This window comes from Corvus hawaiiensis, chromosome 20, assembly GCF_020740725.1.
Source record: "Corvus hawaiiensis isolate bCorHaw1 chromosome 20, bCorHaw1.pri.cur, whole genome shotgun sequence".
NCBI classification, from domain to species: domain Eukaryota; kingdom Metazoa; phylum Chordata; class Aves; order Passeriformes; family Corvidae; genus Corvus; species Corvus hawaiiensis.
This window is the reverse complement of record NC_063232.1, coordinates 5,936,939-5,952,096: the sequence shown is the minus strand read 5'-3', so window position 1 is coordinate 5,952,096 and position 15,158 is coordinate 5,936,939. Positions and strand designations below refer to the sequence as shown.

The 15,158-nt window shown below is 47.0% G+C and overlaps 1 protein-coding gene across 4 annotated transcripts in view; it reads right to left on the bottom strand.

The window, feature by feature from the left end:
* Positions 1 to 15,158, bottom strand: part of AP2B1 (adaptor related protein complex 2 subunit beta 1) — a 77,869-nt gene that overhangs the window by 31,046 nt on the left and 31,665 nt on the right. For all 4 annotated transcript variants that reach the window (XM_048324212.1, XM_048324209.1, XM_048324210.1 and 1 more), the window contains exons 10-14: positions 14,403 to 14,518; positions 13,154 to 13,319; positions 12,081 to 12,179; positions 9,040 to 9,299; positions 4,892 to 5,084 (exon numbers count right to left, since the gene is read on the bottom strand). In XM_048324212.1, the coding sequence (XP_048180169.1) occupies positions 4,892 to 5,084; positions 9,040 to 9,299; positions 12,081 to 12,179; positions 13,154 to 13,319; positions 14,403 to 14,518 (834 nt within the window). The remainder of the gene's footprint in view (positions 1 to 4,891; positions 5,085 to 9,039; positions 9,300 to 12,080; positions 12,180 to 13,153; positions 13,320 to 14,402; positions 14,519 to 15,158) is intronic.

Here is a 15,158-nt window from a genome sequence, read left to right as displayed (position 1 = left end):
CCTGTCAGAGAGCCCTGAGCTGCAGGACAGGGTGTGTGTGCATGGGCTGCAGGGATCTCATTGCAGACACCACTGTGGCTCACACAGAGGCACTGGAATGCCTCGTTTGCTGCCTATTCTGTGTGTTTGCACACCAAGCCAGGCTTGCAGAGCAGAAGGGCTGCTCTCCAAACCAGGGACAGCTGTGTCAAAGCTGCTGAAGGGCAGGTCACGCTGCCAATACCATGGTCACCAGTTTCACTGCACTTGCTGCTAATGCTTTACCCTGCTGAGAGATTTCCATCAGCAAGCAAAACTGAGTCCTAACCATTTTCATTCTCCAAAGAGTAAAAAACAATCAGCTCACAAAGCTCTAGCAGTCCTATGACTGCTACAACAGATTTGAATCAGATATGAATGAGTAACTCACCAAAATAGCTCCTTTTCCACACCAGCCCTGCCCCAGCAATGGACACGTGTCCTTTGTCAGGAATCTTAACAGATTCCTTTGTAGTTCATCAAACCTCAACAGCCCAGATGAAAGGAGGCACTCAGCTCCTTGTCAAAGGCTGGAGGAGCACTCTGGGAAAGCATCACATCCACTGCATAAATGGATGCTGGGGCTGACCTGGCACAGACATGCTCCCACTGCAGTTCCAGGAAAAGGTAAATGAAGTAACTTTCCAAAGATTACACACAGCAAGTCACTTGCAGAGCCAGGAGAGGAATGCGGCAGCCAGGGCAGACTGGAGGTCACTTTTTTACAAAATATTGGTGAGTCCCTAATCAACCCCAACACTCCAAGGTGTTGTCCATTGAGGCCAGACTTTGAATTCTCCACTTGAAAGAAGTCAGACAGGGAGGGAGTGACACCAGCAGCCCCTGCTCACAGCCTTTGGGATGTGACAGGCACTTCAGACTGCTGGAACAGGGCTTTCTTCCCAGGCTGCCAAGCCTACGGTGCCTGGAGCTCGGGGTGAGCTGGTGCTCAGCTCCCACGCTCCATCCCACTGCAGTGGTGGGACACAGCCCTGAGCTGTGTGGAACAGATCCTTGGGGTCAGACCCCCCTAAATCCAGCCTGATTACACAGAGGGGCACAACCCCACCTGGAACAGCCCAAACCAGTCCAGGTATTACAGAAAACTGGGGATATTCAGTGTTTATCAAGCAGCTTTTCAGTTTAGGACATAAATCAACCTGACCAGCTGCCAGTCTCGAATCAATAATATTCTTGTAGATGAGTGGCTAGAGTATTAAATAAAATCCTTACATAACAGACAATCCAAGCCTGTCCATTCCTGCAGATTTACTGCTCTGCCCCCAGAGCCAGCCTTCCTGGCTCTTGGCCACAGTGCCCTGCTCCCATTCAATGCAGGGGCTCCCAGGAAGCACAGTGTGCCCACAGAGCTCTCATGCTCCCTGGATTTGCAGAACAAATGAACACACAACAAGGTTTAAAGGCAAAAACGTCATGTCAGCACAGACAGACATCTTGCAAAGCACTGCATCATTGCACACGAGTTGGAAGAGTGACTGGAACCTGCAGGGAAAAAAGCATCAGATTCCAGCTCTCGGGATGCACAGCTCTGCACCCAGCACTCTGCTGTCCCAGAAGTTTTGTTTCTCCCCCATCAGTGACTGGTATGGCTTCTGTGGAGCTGGAGAGCCCAAATAGTTTTGTAAAGTGGGCTTGGTCACCATTTTATACGAAAAGAAAATTGGGCAGAGAAGAACAAGATCTGCCCAGGGTGGCAAACAGGGGCACAACCTGTTCCCCAGAAAACAGCTCTCCCTAAGTTCTAGAGCAAGTCTGCTCTGCTTATAAGCAATGCTCTTGTACCAAAGGTCCTTTTTCTCCTCTTTTTAATTGTTAACACATGCTCAGCATCTGTGCATGCATGTTACATTTAATACCAATTACAGAACTCACTATGGAGATAAAATAAGATTTACTCACTAAAGAAATTAACCTCTCAAGCAGCTGGAGTCTCACTGGTCATGGGGATAAATATCTAGCAATACTGAGGACAATTCAAATGAACAATATTAATTTGGTGTTTATGAGGTTTTACACCACACAGTCTCTATTTAAATACCCGGAATTAAAATAAAACCCCACAGTTTAAGAAATGGAAATACAGAACGATGCTTTCCTTGGAAGTTAACGCTGCTGTTGGTCTTTCTGGGTTAGTCCCACTGGGATTTTCACTCCAACAACATCCCTCTGATGAGACACCCCTCCAAAGACAAGGGGGTAGAAGAGGGGATCAACAGATGCCACTGAGTGGGTGTGACAAACTGGCTGAGATCCTGCCAGCAGCCTCTTCCAGACCTCCAGCTGCCTTTGAGGCACTCACAGGACTGAGGCAATGTCGCCGTCACAGAGCGTGCAGCCTCGGTCAGCCCAACAAAGCAGGGGAAGAAATGTATTTTAAAAACCTTAAGGAGTACCAGAAAGGGAAATTTCAAAGCAGAACAATTCAGGTATTGCTGGCCCCCAGGTGTTTTTGATCCCTGGTGAAGGGTGAAGAGCTCAGCCCTTCTTCAAAGGCACAGTGGGATGTGTCTCACCTCCTCCCCACACGCAGAAATCAGGCCTGTGGGATCTGCAGTTTGAGACTGATTTTGGCACAGCACAGATGTGGTTTAATATTAGCCTGAGGTCCAAACGCCAATCCTCTTGGCAAGCCCTGCAGCCCAGGACACTTCCCAGCAATTTGGGTAATACCAGGTTAGGGTTAACCCAGCTTGAGACTTGTTCAACACGTGCCCACAGCAACAAACAAGCACAGAGATCCCATTCACTCACTAATTAAGCTTATTATCCTAGAATAATTTAGGTTGGAAAAGACCTCCACACCATTACCAGCACTGCCAAGGCCACCACTAAACCACGTCCCCAAGTGCCCCTTCTACACGATTTTTAAGTGACCCCACCACTGCCCTGGACAGCCCATTCCAGTGCTTGAAAACCCTTCTGGTGAAGACAGATTTCCTAATATTCAATTGAAACCTCCCCTGGCACAAGCAGAGGCCATTTCCTCTGATCCTGTCACTTGTTACGTGAGAAAAGAGACTGACCAAGGGAAGGAAAAGCTGGAGCTTTGATGCAACAGCACTCCAATCAAAAGCATCCACCTTCAAAAACCACACCGGGATTCAGAATTTGTTTTTAGTGCTTCCCCATCTACTCAGCTGAGAGAGTGCTGGCCATGCAGCCCCAGGCACAGCTACTCCCCATCCAGACAGGATCATTTTGTCAGCTCACACTCCATAACTCCACGGATGTACTTAAGGCTTGAGAAAAATACTAAGTAAAAGCCAGGTACCATTTCAACTAACAGCTCCACTGTCAAAGCAGGTCACTAAATTAAGCCCATTAATGCCAGCTGCGAGACAGCTCTTCTCCCAAAACCAAGTTTTAGTTCTGCTGTGTCCATTTATTTGTGTGACACTAATGAGAAACAAAGGGTTACTGTGAGAGGACTGGAAGGCAGCACAGAGGAATTTAAGTGCAAACCATCCTGTGGCACCACAGGCAGCACCACCTTCTGCAATGCCTTAATTCCCAATCCCAGGTTTTTAGAGGCATGTGTTGCAGTGCAGGGAAAGGCTGCACAGGTCACTGCTCTGGGCTCACTGCCTGCTTTCCCAGCAAGTCCAGCTTGACCATTTTGCCAATCCCCAGTAAAAGCAATGTCCCTGCTAACCAAACAAACCTCTGGTTAGAGAGTGCAGAGCCTACAGCACCTCTGACCTCTGTGTCAGTGCCATTAAGGGTTAGATTGTTTCCAGCTCATTAGCCCATGAAGCACTGGAGCTGGAAATGGGTTTAACATTTGCTTTAATAATTTTATGGCAGCTTAAAAAAATATATATTTGATAGATAAGGATTTGTTGAATTGGGGTTCATCCAGCTGCCTCCCACCTCTGTTATTCAGAGCTTGACTCAGAACTCTAAGTGCACCTAAACCAGGCAGAGATAACCCAGCCCAACTACCACAAGCCAAACCTCAAGCAAGACAAATCCACTGCAGGTCTGAAAAACACCCAGCTATGTCCACTGGCGCAGTCTTATTTGATTTATGTTGTGCAAATACACCTAGGAGTGCTTCTCACCCCTGTGGGGAAGCCAGCAGGGAGCTGGGGATCTGTGTGCTGTGCTCCTTGCCTTGGGAACAGTTCCCAGGATGATCCTTACAGTCACCACTCCTGACTGCTTGGCTGCCACCAGCCTAAAAACCACAGCACTGACCTCTCTGCCCTGCTGCTGGCTGCTTGCTAAGTGATGTTCTCACTGCAGCTCCTGCCCAGCTCACTCCCCAGAGCAGAAGGGAGGTGTGACTGCTCCCACTGGAGCCTGACCCTGTTAGTGCCAGGGCAGGTGCCTTGTGAGCAGCGCTGGCACAGGGAGGACTGCACAGGGAGCTCCCTCTTGACCTCACCGCAATTAAAATGTCACCGATATTAAACCATGACATGCTCTGGAGAATACACAAATGGGAAGGCACAGGGTTACAGCCTGAGAGCTTTAGCACTGAAATTCAGGAGGGCTGGGAATTGGGTGGAATAAATGCCTCCTTGAAAGGGAACCTGATTTAAATAGAAAGCAGTGAAAGACTTTTACATCCTTAAAACAACTTTTTGGTTTTCTTCTGCAGACAGAAAAAGCACAGAACAAATATATCCACTGACCATGGGGATTCTACAGCATGCAGCAACGTGCATTGTAGAGCAGGAAAAGCCTGCTGAAAGTTAGTACAATAACTATGGTTAAATCCTCCTGGAGTTTCAGGACTCAGCACTGGGAGCTCGGCTCACTGAGCATTAAAAGCACAAATGATCAAGGCTTTGCAGAGATAAGCACAGCTCCAATTATCTCCATCAGCTAAAGAGGATGTGCTGCTTACCAAGCTGTCCAGCCCTCCTCCCAGCAGGTCCACAGCACCCATCTGCATGGAGGACACTTGGGGCACATTCACGGGGGGCCCCAGGTCCAGGTTGAGGAGGTCACCCAGGAGGTCACCCTGGGAGGGGATGACCTGTGGCTGCTCCAGGTTTGTGGTGGTCGTGGTGCCCACGGGGCTGTCACCAGCATCAGTGCTGTGGGGGGAGAACAAGAAGCAGAAAGGACAAATATCAGACACCTTTGGTCTCCAGTTCCAGGTTCCCAGCACGGGCAAACACAGCAAGAGGTGGCTCAGCAGCAGAGGCCAGGCAAAAGGTGGTCCCAGCAGCTGATGTGGCCACTGTCCTGCACCAGGCAGAGTTATGGCACGTGGCTCTTCACCACTTTGAGCACAAAGGTTTTACTTGCTTTGTACATGGTTTTCAGCCCAGCAAAGGGAATCTTGCAAGGGGTGAATCCTACCCACCTTGAGAATCACAGACCCCCTCTGAAACAGAGAGCCACGGGTACTACGTGGGCTGCAGAACTGAAAATAAGCAGTTCCTACCTCAGAATAAACCTACAGAGATGATTTTCAACCCACTGGGCCTCAGAATGACATGGAAACACAGGGAAAAATAAATAATCCAGATTTTCTCAGAGATCTAACACTGATAAAACCCTTGAACCCTTACCCTAACCAGTGCAAACTCCACCACTTCCCTCAGATCTAGATTAATCACCTTCTCCTGACCAGCAACAAGGTCCATCCATCTTTTCTAATTGAAAAACTCAATCTAAAATTGATTCCTCCCTTCTATCAATAATTTCCTTTCCTCTGAATTAGCAGGCATGCTAATTACTAGCCTAGAAACACTCATTATACAGCTTCCAGAATTTATCATCATATGCAGTCTGGCTACCTTTTATATCTTTTATATTCATTTGTCAGTGAATTGGGTAACAAGAAGAGGGTAAAAAAAAAAACTGTAACTCCTGGAGAACTCACTACAATGTATTTATTCTTTAAATCCAGAGATGCTCATATTTTAGATAATTAAAACCCATTTTATACCCTGTTTCCAGAATGATTTCTAGCTCATGTTATTGCAGCCAGCAGGTAACTGCACACAATTGCTGTGGGAATTAGTGTTCTGACAAGGTGTTTAACACCAGGGCTGTTCTGCAAGCACTGCAGCTCCTGATTCTGAGTAGCCAAAATTCTCTTATCCTTATTCAGCTATTGAAGGGAAAGATTCAGCCACAGAGTATAAGCTGCTCCCAATTCCAGTGCCAGGAGGAAAAGATAGAGCATAAGGAGTGCAGAATGAATTAGTTACCAGGCAGCAGCAGGAAGGGTTGAAAGCTTCTTTGCATTAAAAGCTTCAGAGCCCCAATAGCACTAATATTAGCTGTCCTTTCTGCTGCTGCCTTCAGCAGGGAGAGTGCTGAGTGTGCTGAACTGCTCCCTGAAGCATTCCTGAGGAGAGGTGGTGACTGTGATCCACTCCCACCCCCAGCCTGGGAACAGGAACAGCCTCTCCGAGAGAGGCACAGCACAAACCACTTGGTTCCTTCCCAGGATATAATCCCTCTAACACTCCACCCCTTCAACACTTACTCATCCCTCTCCTGATGGAGACACAGAAATCCCTCTGTGTCTTGTGTAACTGCTGCTGCCCCAAAGCCAACAAGAAACTAGGAGAGGACAAAGCTAAGTGGGTTTGCTTTAAAAAAGCAAAACCCCAAAGCTTCCATTTGTGGAGAATGGGTCTCTTTAAAGAGATTTCTATAAACAACTTTGCATTTTCTTTGAAAGAAAAGAAATTAATAAAGAATATGTGGGTTAAAAAGGGCAAAAAGACTTGATACAAGATTTCCCCCTTACAGTCCTGGGTTTGGCCGTGTGAATTGGAGATTTGGCCCTATGAGTTCAGCCCCCAGCAGTTCCCAGATGTTGGAGTCACAAGGGATGCACAGCCTGAACCAGAACCAAAAATTTCCTGTAGCTGCCTGTGAAATAGGGAAATAGAGACTCCTGCCCAAGTCTAACCAGACTTGCTTCTCCCAGGAGCCCTGTTAACATCTCCCCAAATTTCCCAGCTGAATTATGGCCGAGCAGGAGTGGTGGGAGCCACCACAGGAGGAAACACTGCCAAGCAATCACATTTCTCCCCCACCCTTGGGATACATCTGCAGCTCTGTGACACTTGGGCTCACTGAAGAGGCAGGAATATTTCACCATCTGTGAGCTGTTCAATGGGTCTGCCCATCAGCTGAGAGCTGCAAGAAACCCGTCCTACAGCGCTTTGAACGAAAAAGAAATTAATCAAAACGCCATGGAAGTGTGCTCTGCCAACCAAAATTCCTCCTAGGTTTATACCCAGGGAAGCACCTCTCAAGGCAACGCTGTCCTCACCCTCTTAAACCACATTCACTGTGGACATCTCCCCATTCCCATCTTACAGTGCCATCAGTCTCTACCACATGGGTCAGCCACCAGAATGGTCACTGGAGTGCAGGAGTTGTACAGAAAATCACCTCACCTCAACTGTTTGGACTCATCTTTCACTGGACACCTTTAACTTGCCTTAAACTGATGCAGAAAACCCCAATAATGGGGCATCTTGAGGTGAGCTCACATCAGAGAAGCCTGGTGTGCCATTAAATTAACCCCAGGCATTTTTTAATTTTACCACTGCATCAGCATGATCAGTGTGCAGCACGCTCTGCTGAGCACCCCTCAGACCTTCCCACAGCTTCCCACTGCTGATTGAGGCCTGGAGGTTTGTTTTCTGGGTTTTTTTGAAGCAGTGGTTCTGCCCAAGTCAGAAAATATTTAAGGTCAGCAGACTGAGCATGAGCAACGAGAGCCAAGCACATACACAGTACACGCAAGAAGATAATAAACTGCTCCTTCAAAAAGCTGAATTCTCTGAGCTAAATCCCCTAAAATGCTATTTTCTGTAGTGACTTGGAACAACAGTGTACAGTGAAGCTGGTAAAACCAAAAGCCAAAGCTACCCCGGCTCATTTTGAGACAAATCTTTGATTAGGAGAGGTAGGGAAGTGGCCACTGCTTTTCCTGTCCAACTGGTAGATTTGTGCTTGCTGATTCTGGGTCAGTGCAGCCAGACTTGATTTCATAGGCAGGGAGAAAACAACTCTGCTTCCCAAAGCCAGCCACCACAGAAATAGCTTTAGCTGCTAAGAATAGCAGAGAAGTGGTATCAGAAAATAGCAAAGAAGCAGCATCGCACACTGATTTATCAGTGCAACAGCAAAAAATAGCACTCCAAATGTCACTTTGGGAATATTATTAAGAGGTAAGCCTGGCTGCTCTGCCTCTTGCTGCAAAATGCACTCATTTTTGTAATTAATACCATTAGGGAAAATAGCAACTGCTCACCTGAATGAGGGGCCACGGGAACAGGCCCAACAGCAACACGGCCCCAGCTGGGACAAAGGCACTGCCTGCTCTTGCAGAACTAACCTGCTGCCAGAACTGTGATCCCAGGGAGGCATCAAGGCACCAGGCAACGAGCCAAAGCATTTCCCCCACCTCCCAAATGTCAGGCAGACCATCTCCAGTCTAACCCTTTTCTTTTAAGCCCTAACACTGATGGGGCTTAGATGGCTTTTGCACTCCCCTTGCTTTACAGGCACCAAGTGAGAAAGGGAGTGTCACCAATCCTTCTCCATGTCACGTTGCAGCAGTGAAGGATCCCTGTACTTGCCTGTTCCAGGAAAGTGATACTGCATTCCAGGAGACAGGCTCATAAAGCTGTGCTGTTGCTGAAGCAAAGCTCCTACCAAATCATCTTCTGAAAGATGCCTGTTCTCACTCTAGTCCTCCTTGCAGCACTCATCCAAAGCTGCTGCTTTTCTACTCAAACTCATGTCAAGAGCACTTACAACCAATGTCTTCTCAAAAAACATCCCAGCTTCTCCTCACACAGGAACTTTGATACTTCCTGTGCCTTTGTGACCCAGGAATTCAGAAGCTCCATACCCAGGATTACATTCTGCATGAAACAGCCCCTTGAATGACCTGCAAACTATCAATAAAATCCCACTAGGGTGTTCTAGAAGATTTTTGCTTTTTTTGGACTGTTTTCTAGAAAGAAACAACCAACCCTGCCCATGATCCCCAGGGCTGCCTGAGCTCACCTCCCATGGTGGATTGGCAGGTGCTTGCGGTGGATCCCATGGCTCCCCTCCACGAAAGCGTTGGGTGGTTTGTGATACACAGAAGCCAGAGACCCAATGTGGCAGATCAGCTCATCCAGCAGGGTTGGCTCAATCAGATCAGTCTCCTCAGAAATCAGTGGCTTTTCTGAGAGCACCACTTCCTTGGCAGTCACTGGATCCGTGGAAAGAAGGCGCCAGTAGATGTAGCCACGATCCCGCAGGTCTGGGTTGTCAGAATCCTGAGACAAAGCAATGCATCACTCACAGGGCTGAAGTGAACTAATGCCTGTAATCATTTTATTCTTCCAGCAGTGATTCTGCTGGATTAAAAAACCCCAACCAGCCAGCAGCCACAGCCACCAATCTCCAAATGATGTTACAAACTGCTTGTTGAGGTGAACATCTTAAAATTAAAAACGCAAACCAAAAGTATTAATGCCTGACTTCCTGCTCAGCTGGTAAGGGAGCAAAAAGCCCAGGATTTATATCCCCCAAACCACAGAGCTACCAACTGCTTTCCAAACTTTCCTGCCACTAAGTGTTAGGAGAAATCCAGGAGAAAAGAACATGAGTGGCAATGACTGTTGCATACTAAGAGCAGACACACAATACTGCAGAATGATCCAAGATCCCTAGAAATATGACTTACCCAAGGGCACTGCTGGACAAAAAAGATGCTGCAGAGCCACATCTTAACAAGCCATATTCTTTAGAGCAAAAGAAATCTTATTTATCCTGCCTTTTAGTTATCTAATGAAGTATGGAGAGATGCTAATGATACACACTTAGGATACTTCATCAGTTCTCCAGCTGTCAATAAGACCCTTGTTTTACTGCAGATACTTTTGCCTCTGCATGAAGTGCTAATTATTTCTCTCCTCTTTGAGCAGCTCTGCCCAGAGCAGCAAAGTGAGTGGGGATGGTTTGCTGATAATGTTCTAGGGAGAGGGAGGTGCTGTGGTTTTATGTTGTAGTGAACTGTTCACGGAAACAAGAGCTCAGATTTTTAATCCTCACATCGGCAGAATAACAGGATAAATGTTCCTGAGGGGTTTTTTTTCCCTATAAAATTCCAGCAAAATACTGTACACCTCACCAGCCTTCCTCTTGGCATTTCTTTTTGTCTTCTGTGCTCTCATTGCTGCTGCTGACCTGTTAGAACCTGCATCTGCCATCTGCCTCAAGACATTCTCAAACCTCTTCTTGGAATGAGACTGAGCTGAGCTCATTTTGCTTGTAAGGACCTAAATAAATCTCTCTGTTGTCTCCCACATTGTCTCTGCAGAACTGGTTTTGTTTGATGGTAGAATCATGGACTCTTTATGCCCTTCTTCCCTTAACAATCCCTCCCAGACTCTGCACTCAGGATCAGGTAGGGTTTCTGCAAGGACACACATGAAAGACCACATTCTCCTACTTGCACCTACAGATTCAAGGCTGTCTTCTTCTTCCCACAGCCAAAAAAACCACACTGGAAACTGAAACGAGGGTCAAATCTTTCCCAATTTCTCTCCCAATTCTCCCCTCTCCAGGGTCTCTCTCTGAGCACCCCTGGCTAGCTCAGCTCCCCACCCATGACTGCCCCACAAGAGCAATGCAGAGGTCTGAGACCTCAATTCCTGTGTTTCTTCCATCCTCAGCTACTCCACTGTTATTTTTACCAGTGTTGCCTGGATGAAGCTGGCTCCTGCTACAACCACACCTGCAGTCTGCTGTGCAGACAAACCCTGAGACATTCCAAGTGCAACGATACCTAAGCTGGGGAAAGAAACACACGTGTAATTACTCTCCCACTCAAGTGAAAAACACCATCTCTACCTAGAAATCAGACCTCAAAGTTTAAGAGTTTTCAGTGTTTTACAGCCAGTTATCCCACATTGACTTATTATTCATATAAAATACAAAAAGCCAGACTGAATCAACATTTGTGACAAACAGAGGGGAAAAAAAATCAGACGCCTGCTATATTCTGAGGGTGCCATCAAATGTTTTGTGACTCAGCACAGTGGGTTTTAACACTTAGTACCTTTCTTCTGTTGGCTCAGACAAATGACACAGTGTGCCCTTGGCCCACTCCTCTCTGAACAGCAGCTCAGATCCTGCCTAATAGCAGGTTTTGAAGCAAGAAAAGCAGGTCATGGGTTTGTTGCTGCTGACCAATGCAAATCCCCAAAGGAATGAATAAAAGGTTTAAGTGCAGTAAGTCCACAGCCACAATTTCTTGCAGCAGAGGATCAAAAAGGCCAGCTGATGATTGACTCCGGGTTTTCTACTCAGAAACAATCACACTCAGCTGGCAGACTATTGTTATCTCTTGACACAGCAGATCTGGAGAGGAGCCGCTTTTTTTGGGCACTTTACCCCAGTCATTGCAGCCAAGGAGTGTAGGAAGCTCAGCTGAGATCTTACCACCCCTGCCACCAGGACATCTCCACTTCTGTCTTCTAGAACCACAGCAGTTGTGTCTGCCAGCTCCAGCCCAGCCTTGCCTGCAGTGATCTGAGCTCATAACTCAGCACCTCATGCATAATGAATCCCTGATCTTAACCCACTGCTACAGCCTCCAGCAAAGCTGCCACCATGGTTGACAGCATCCAAGTACAAAGGAAAAACCCCAAACTTCAGTTCTTTCCTTCTCATAGCACTGCTTAAACTTTGCTGTTCACAGAACAAAGTCTTTGCCAGGCTCCTTCCCTCTGTTATAGCTCCAGATGTTTAAACTGCAAGCCACCTTCAAGGAGAAAGAATTTTGGTTTCCTTATAATTCTACACTGTCCCTAACTTTCCATTTAGTGAATGAATGGGGATGGAATTCAGACAAAGCAAGAGCTAAGAAGGAGAAAGCAGATTCCAGATAGTAACAGGCACAGAGCAGCTTTTAAATAGAGTCTCTCTGGGAGAGAAGGGAACACCCTTGAATCCGACCTACTGCAAAGCTGACTGGCCTGGCAGATGGGAGCCATCACCCAGCAGGCCAGCACAGTCTGCAGGGCTCTGGGTCATTGGATACCTGGCCTTACCTGTGTGGCCAGGCTGAGGACCTGCTGGACCAGCTCCTGTGTCTCAGAAGGCTTCTTCAAGAACAGCTTCACTATGGCAGTCAGGAGGGTGAGCTGCACCTAAGAGAGAGAGGCGCAGGAGAGATTAAAAACTCATCCATGCTTTAGCAACATCTCCCAAATCTCCATGTCTTTTACTGATATAAAGCATAAGACCTCAGTTTCCTCACAGCATGACCCTATTCTTTGCCATAATGAGGATAATGAGACTCAGAGTCTTGCCTGTTGCAAAACACTTTCGCAGACAAGTCCCTGAGCAGCACGCTGAGGTTTGTGTTGATGCCACATATATTTTTTGTCTTTTCTTTTAGACCCCTGTTATACCTTTTACAACTTCTGTATTCTTAGTGCTTTTTGCCTACATTCTTGGCCTTGTTTGTTCAGCTCGGAGACTCAACATTTTGGAAGCTTCGTAGGTAGGGATCAGTGTGCCCCAGAGCCCAAGGTCCTCTCCAGAACACATTCTGTAAACTAAGATAGAACCATCCAGGAGAAGGTTCCTTGGAGAGGGGGGCTCATTCCAGCCTCTCATTGGGGAATCTTTGATAGATCTGCTGATTAGTAACACCTATAATGTTATACCAGATCTTTTGGGGGGGCATTGTGGGGTGCATTTCAGTGCATTTGACCTGGACGTGTGCACCTAAGGATCCTTAAAACAAATACTAAGGTAAAATCCCTTTTTCTCTTCTAACCATGTCTGACCCTTGATTTTAAGACCAGCAAAAGGCATCAGTGTCATATTGTGATGCACTCTACCACTACTCCTCTAAGTCCTGGTCCCCAGTACAGCCATTCCCCCAAGAAATATGAAACATCTGAACACCTTTCAGTTCTGTCCTGTCCTTCCAAAAAGGGAAGTTTTGGAGACACGGACAATAAAGCAAAACTGCAGATTCCCAAGAGTTTTATTTCAGCCCAATATTGAAGCTTTCACTGACAGGTATTGTCCGACCACTGCAATAACATTTACTGTCCATCCCATAAACACACTGCACGAAACACTACAGATAAGATGCACACTGCAACTTTACCTGAGTACTTTCATCATGGAAACCCTCCAGGAAACTCTCCAGCAGCTCATCTGCATTGTCAATTCTTTCAGCATATTCGCCCACTATCCAGATCATGGCAGCTCTGGCATCTGGCTCATCCAGGGAATCCAGGTTCTCACACAGAGTGGCAATGATGCTTTCATACCTGGTTTATCAAAGTCCAGGTGGATTACTGGGGTGAACTGGACTTGTTTTATTCCATTCCTGCCCACATCATTCTGCAGAGAATCCTGCACTGAATTCATGTTTTGTATTTCTACACAACAAGCAGCATTTTCATTCAACTACAGAAGATATTCCCAGGCTTTTTTTTTCCCCCCAAGCTGAGCACTGAGATCTCACAGGGTCTTTGCAGTTTAATCCATCAGCAAGACCACCCAGATGTGGAGTTCAAGATAAAGCTGCCTCCCTTTCTGTTTGCTAATGGGAATGTTTGATCCAACAGTTCAGACCATGAGTCTGACTCAGATCCTGCAGCCTCGCTGGAGGCTTCAGCCTGGTAACCCTGAACTGGGTATTACACTCCCTCCAAGGCTTCTCTGTAAACCAGACAATACCCCACAGTAATTTAGCTTCCCCTAATTCCATGTGTGGGTATCCCTGTCACAAGCAGGGAATTTCTGAGACTGACAGCAGGAATTGCCAGGGAGGCCTGCAGACATCCCATATTATTTTTTAGGTGACCATGAAGTCTCTGTTGAAAAACATTGCTGCAGTTCTGTGGCTGATAAGACAAAACCTTACTGCAGAACCAGCACAAGAGAAGCTGAGTTCTGCCCAGGCCAGAGGGAACACTTGGTGGGAAAAGCCTGCAGTGTTTTGTTCAGCACAACCTGACTGGGATCTCGGACCACGGGAGCCATGAACTTTCACAGCCTTGTGTGAGGAGACTTCTACACTTCATAGATTTCCAGAGGAGATTAGCAAAACCAGAACAGCCTGATGCTGTAAACTTTGTCATATTTTCCTTCTGGCATCCTCTGCAAGAGCTTTACTGGCTTCTGATCCAGGCTTCAGTATGGAGTGGTGGCAAAGGAAAACCTTTCAATTCAAACTAATAATGAGCCAGGCTGACACCTCATCCAGAGCCAACACCTGAATCCTACCAAACTAGGAGTGGGATCACTGCTTCTGCCTTTACTTCAGAGCCCTGGTAGGCTGAGTTCTGCTCTGTTCTGATGATGGCAGACAAGTGCTTCCAAAACAATCTGAGGCTACTCCCACGTACTTGTTGGGGTACTTGCGGAAGATGTCTCTGATGACCACGATGGCCTCCTGCACCACGTAGTTGACCTTGGTCTGGATGAGGTCCAGCAGTGTGCTCACACAGCGCTCTGCAGATTGCTAGAGAGAGCAGAAAAACACAATTTAAAAAGCTGAAGAAACGCTCCTGATCCCACAGCACACACTGAGGAACAAGGCACATGTATGAGAAAAGGCCCAGAGGAGGAAAACAAGAGGACAAGAGCTACCAACCCTGTCCAGAAAAGAACTACGGGTTAACAAAAGGTTGTTTGTTACACTGGGGACACCAGCTGGCTCCTGTAGAAAGTAAGAGAAGCAACTGTGCCAGTAGATAGCTGGGTCACCACACGAGAGACCTTGAGAACATCGCCTACACTGCTATTTGTATCACCCTGGGGCTGATACAGGCCACTAAATGAGCTCTCTGGGGCTTCCCATGAATCAGAAGCAATTCCCAGACAATCAGAGCTGGGAGAGTTTTGATAGGGACTGCTGGAAGGTTTCTAGCAAAGCCAGAAGGCAGGAGAGAACAGTGTTGTCAAAACCAGCAGCAAAAAGCAGCTCCCAGCAGCAACAGGTTCAGTATTTTTGGGGTGAGGTCATTAACAACATGTGGATATACAGCTAGAAATAGCAATTCAGCTGCTCCTAATGCAGCTTTCACATGAATTAGTTCACAATTCACAGGCACTGCAAGATAACAAGGACTGGACACTGTCATGCTCCAGGAACCAGAAGT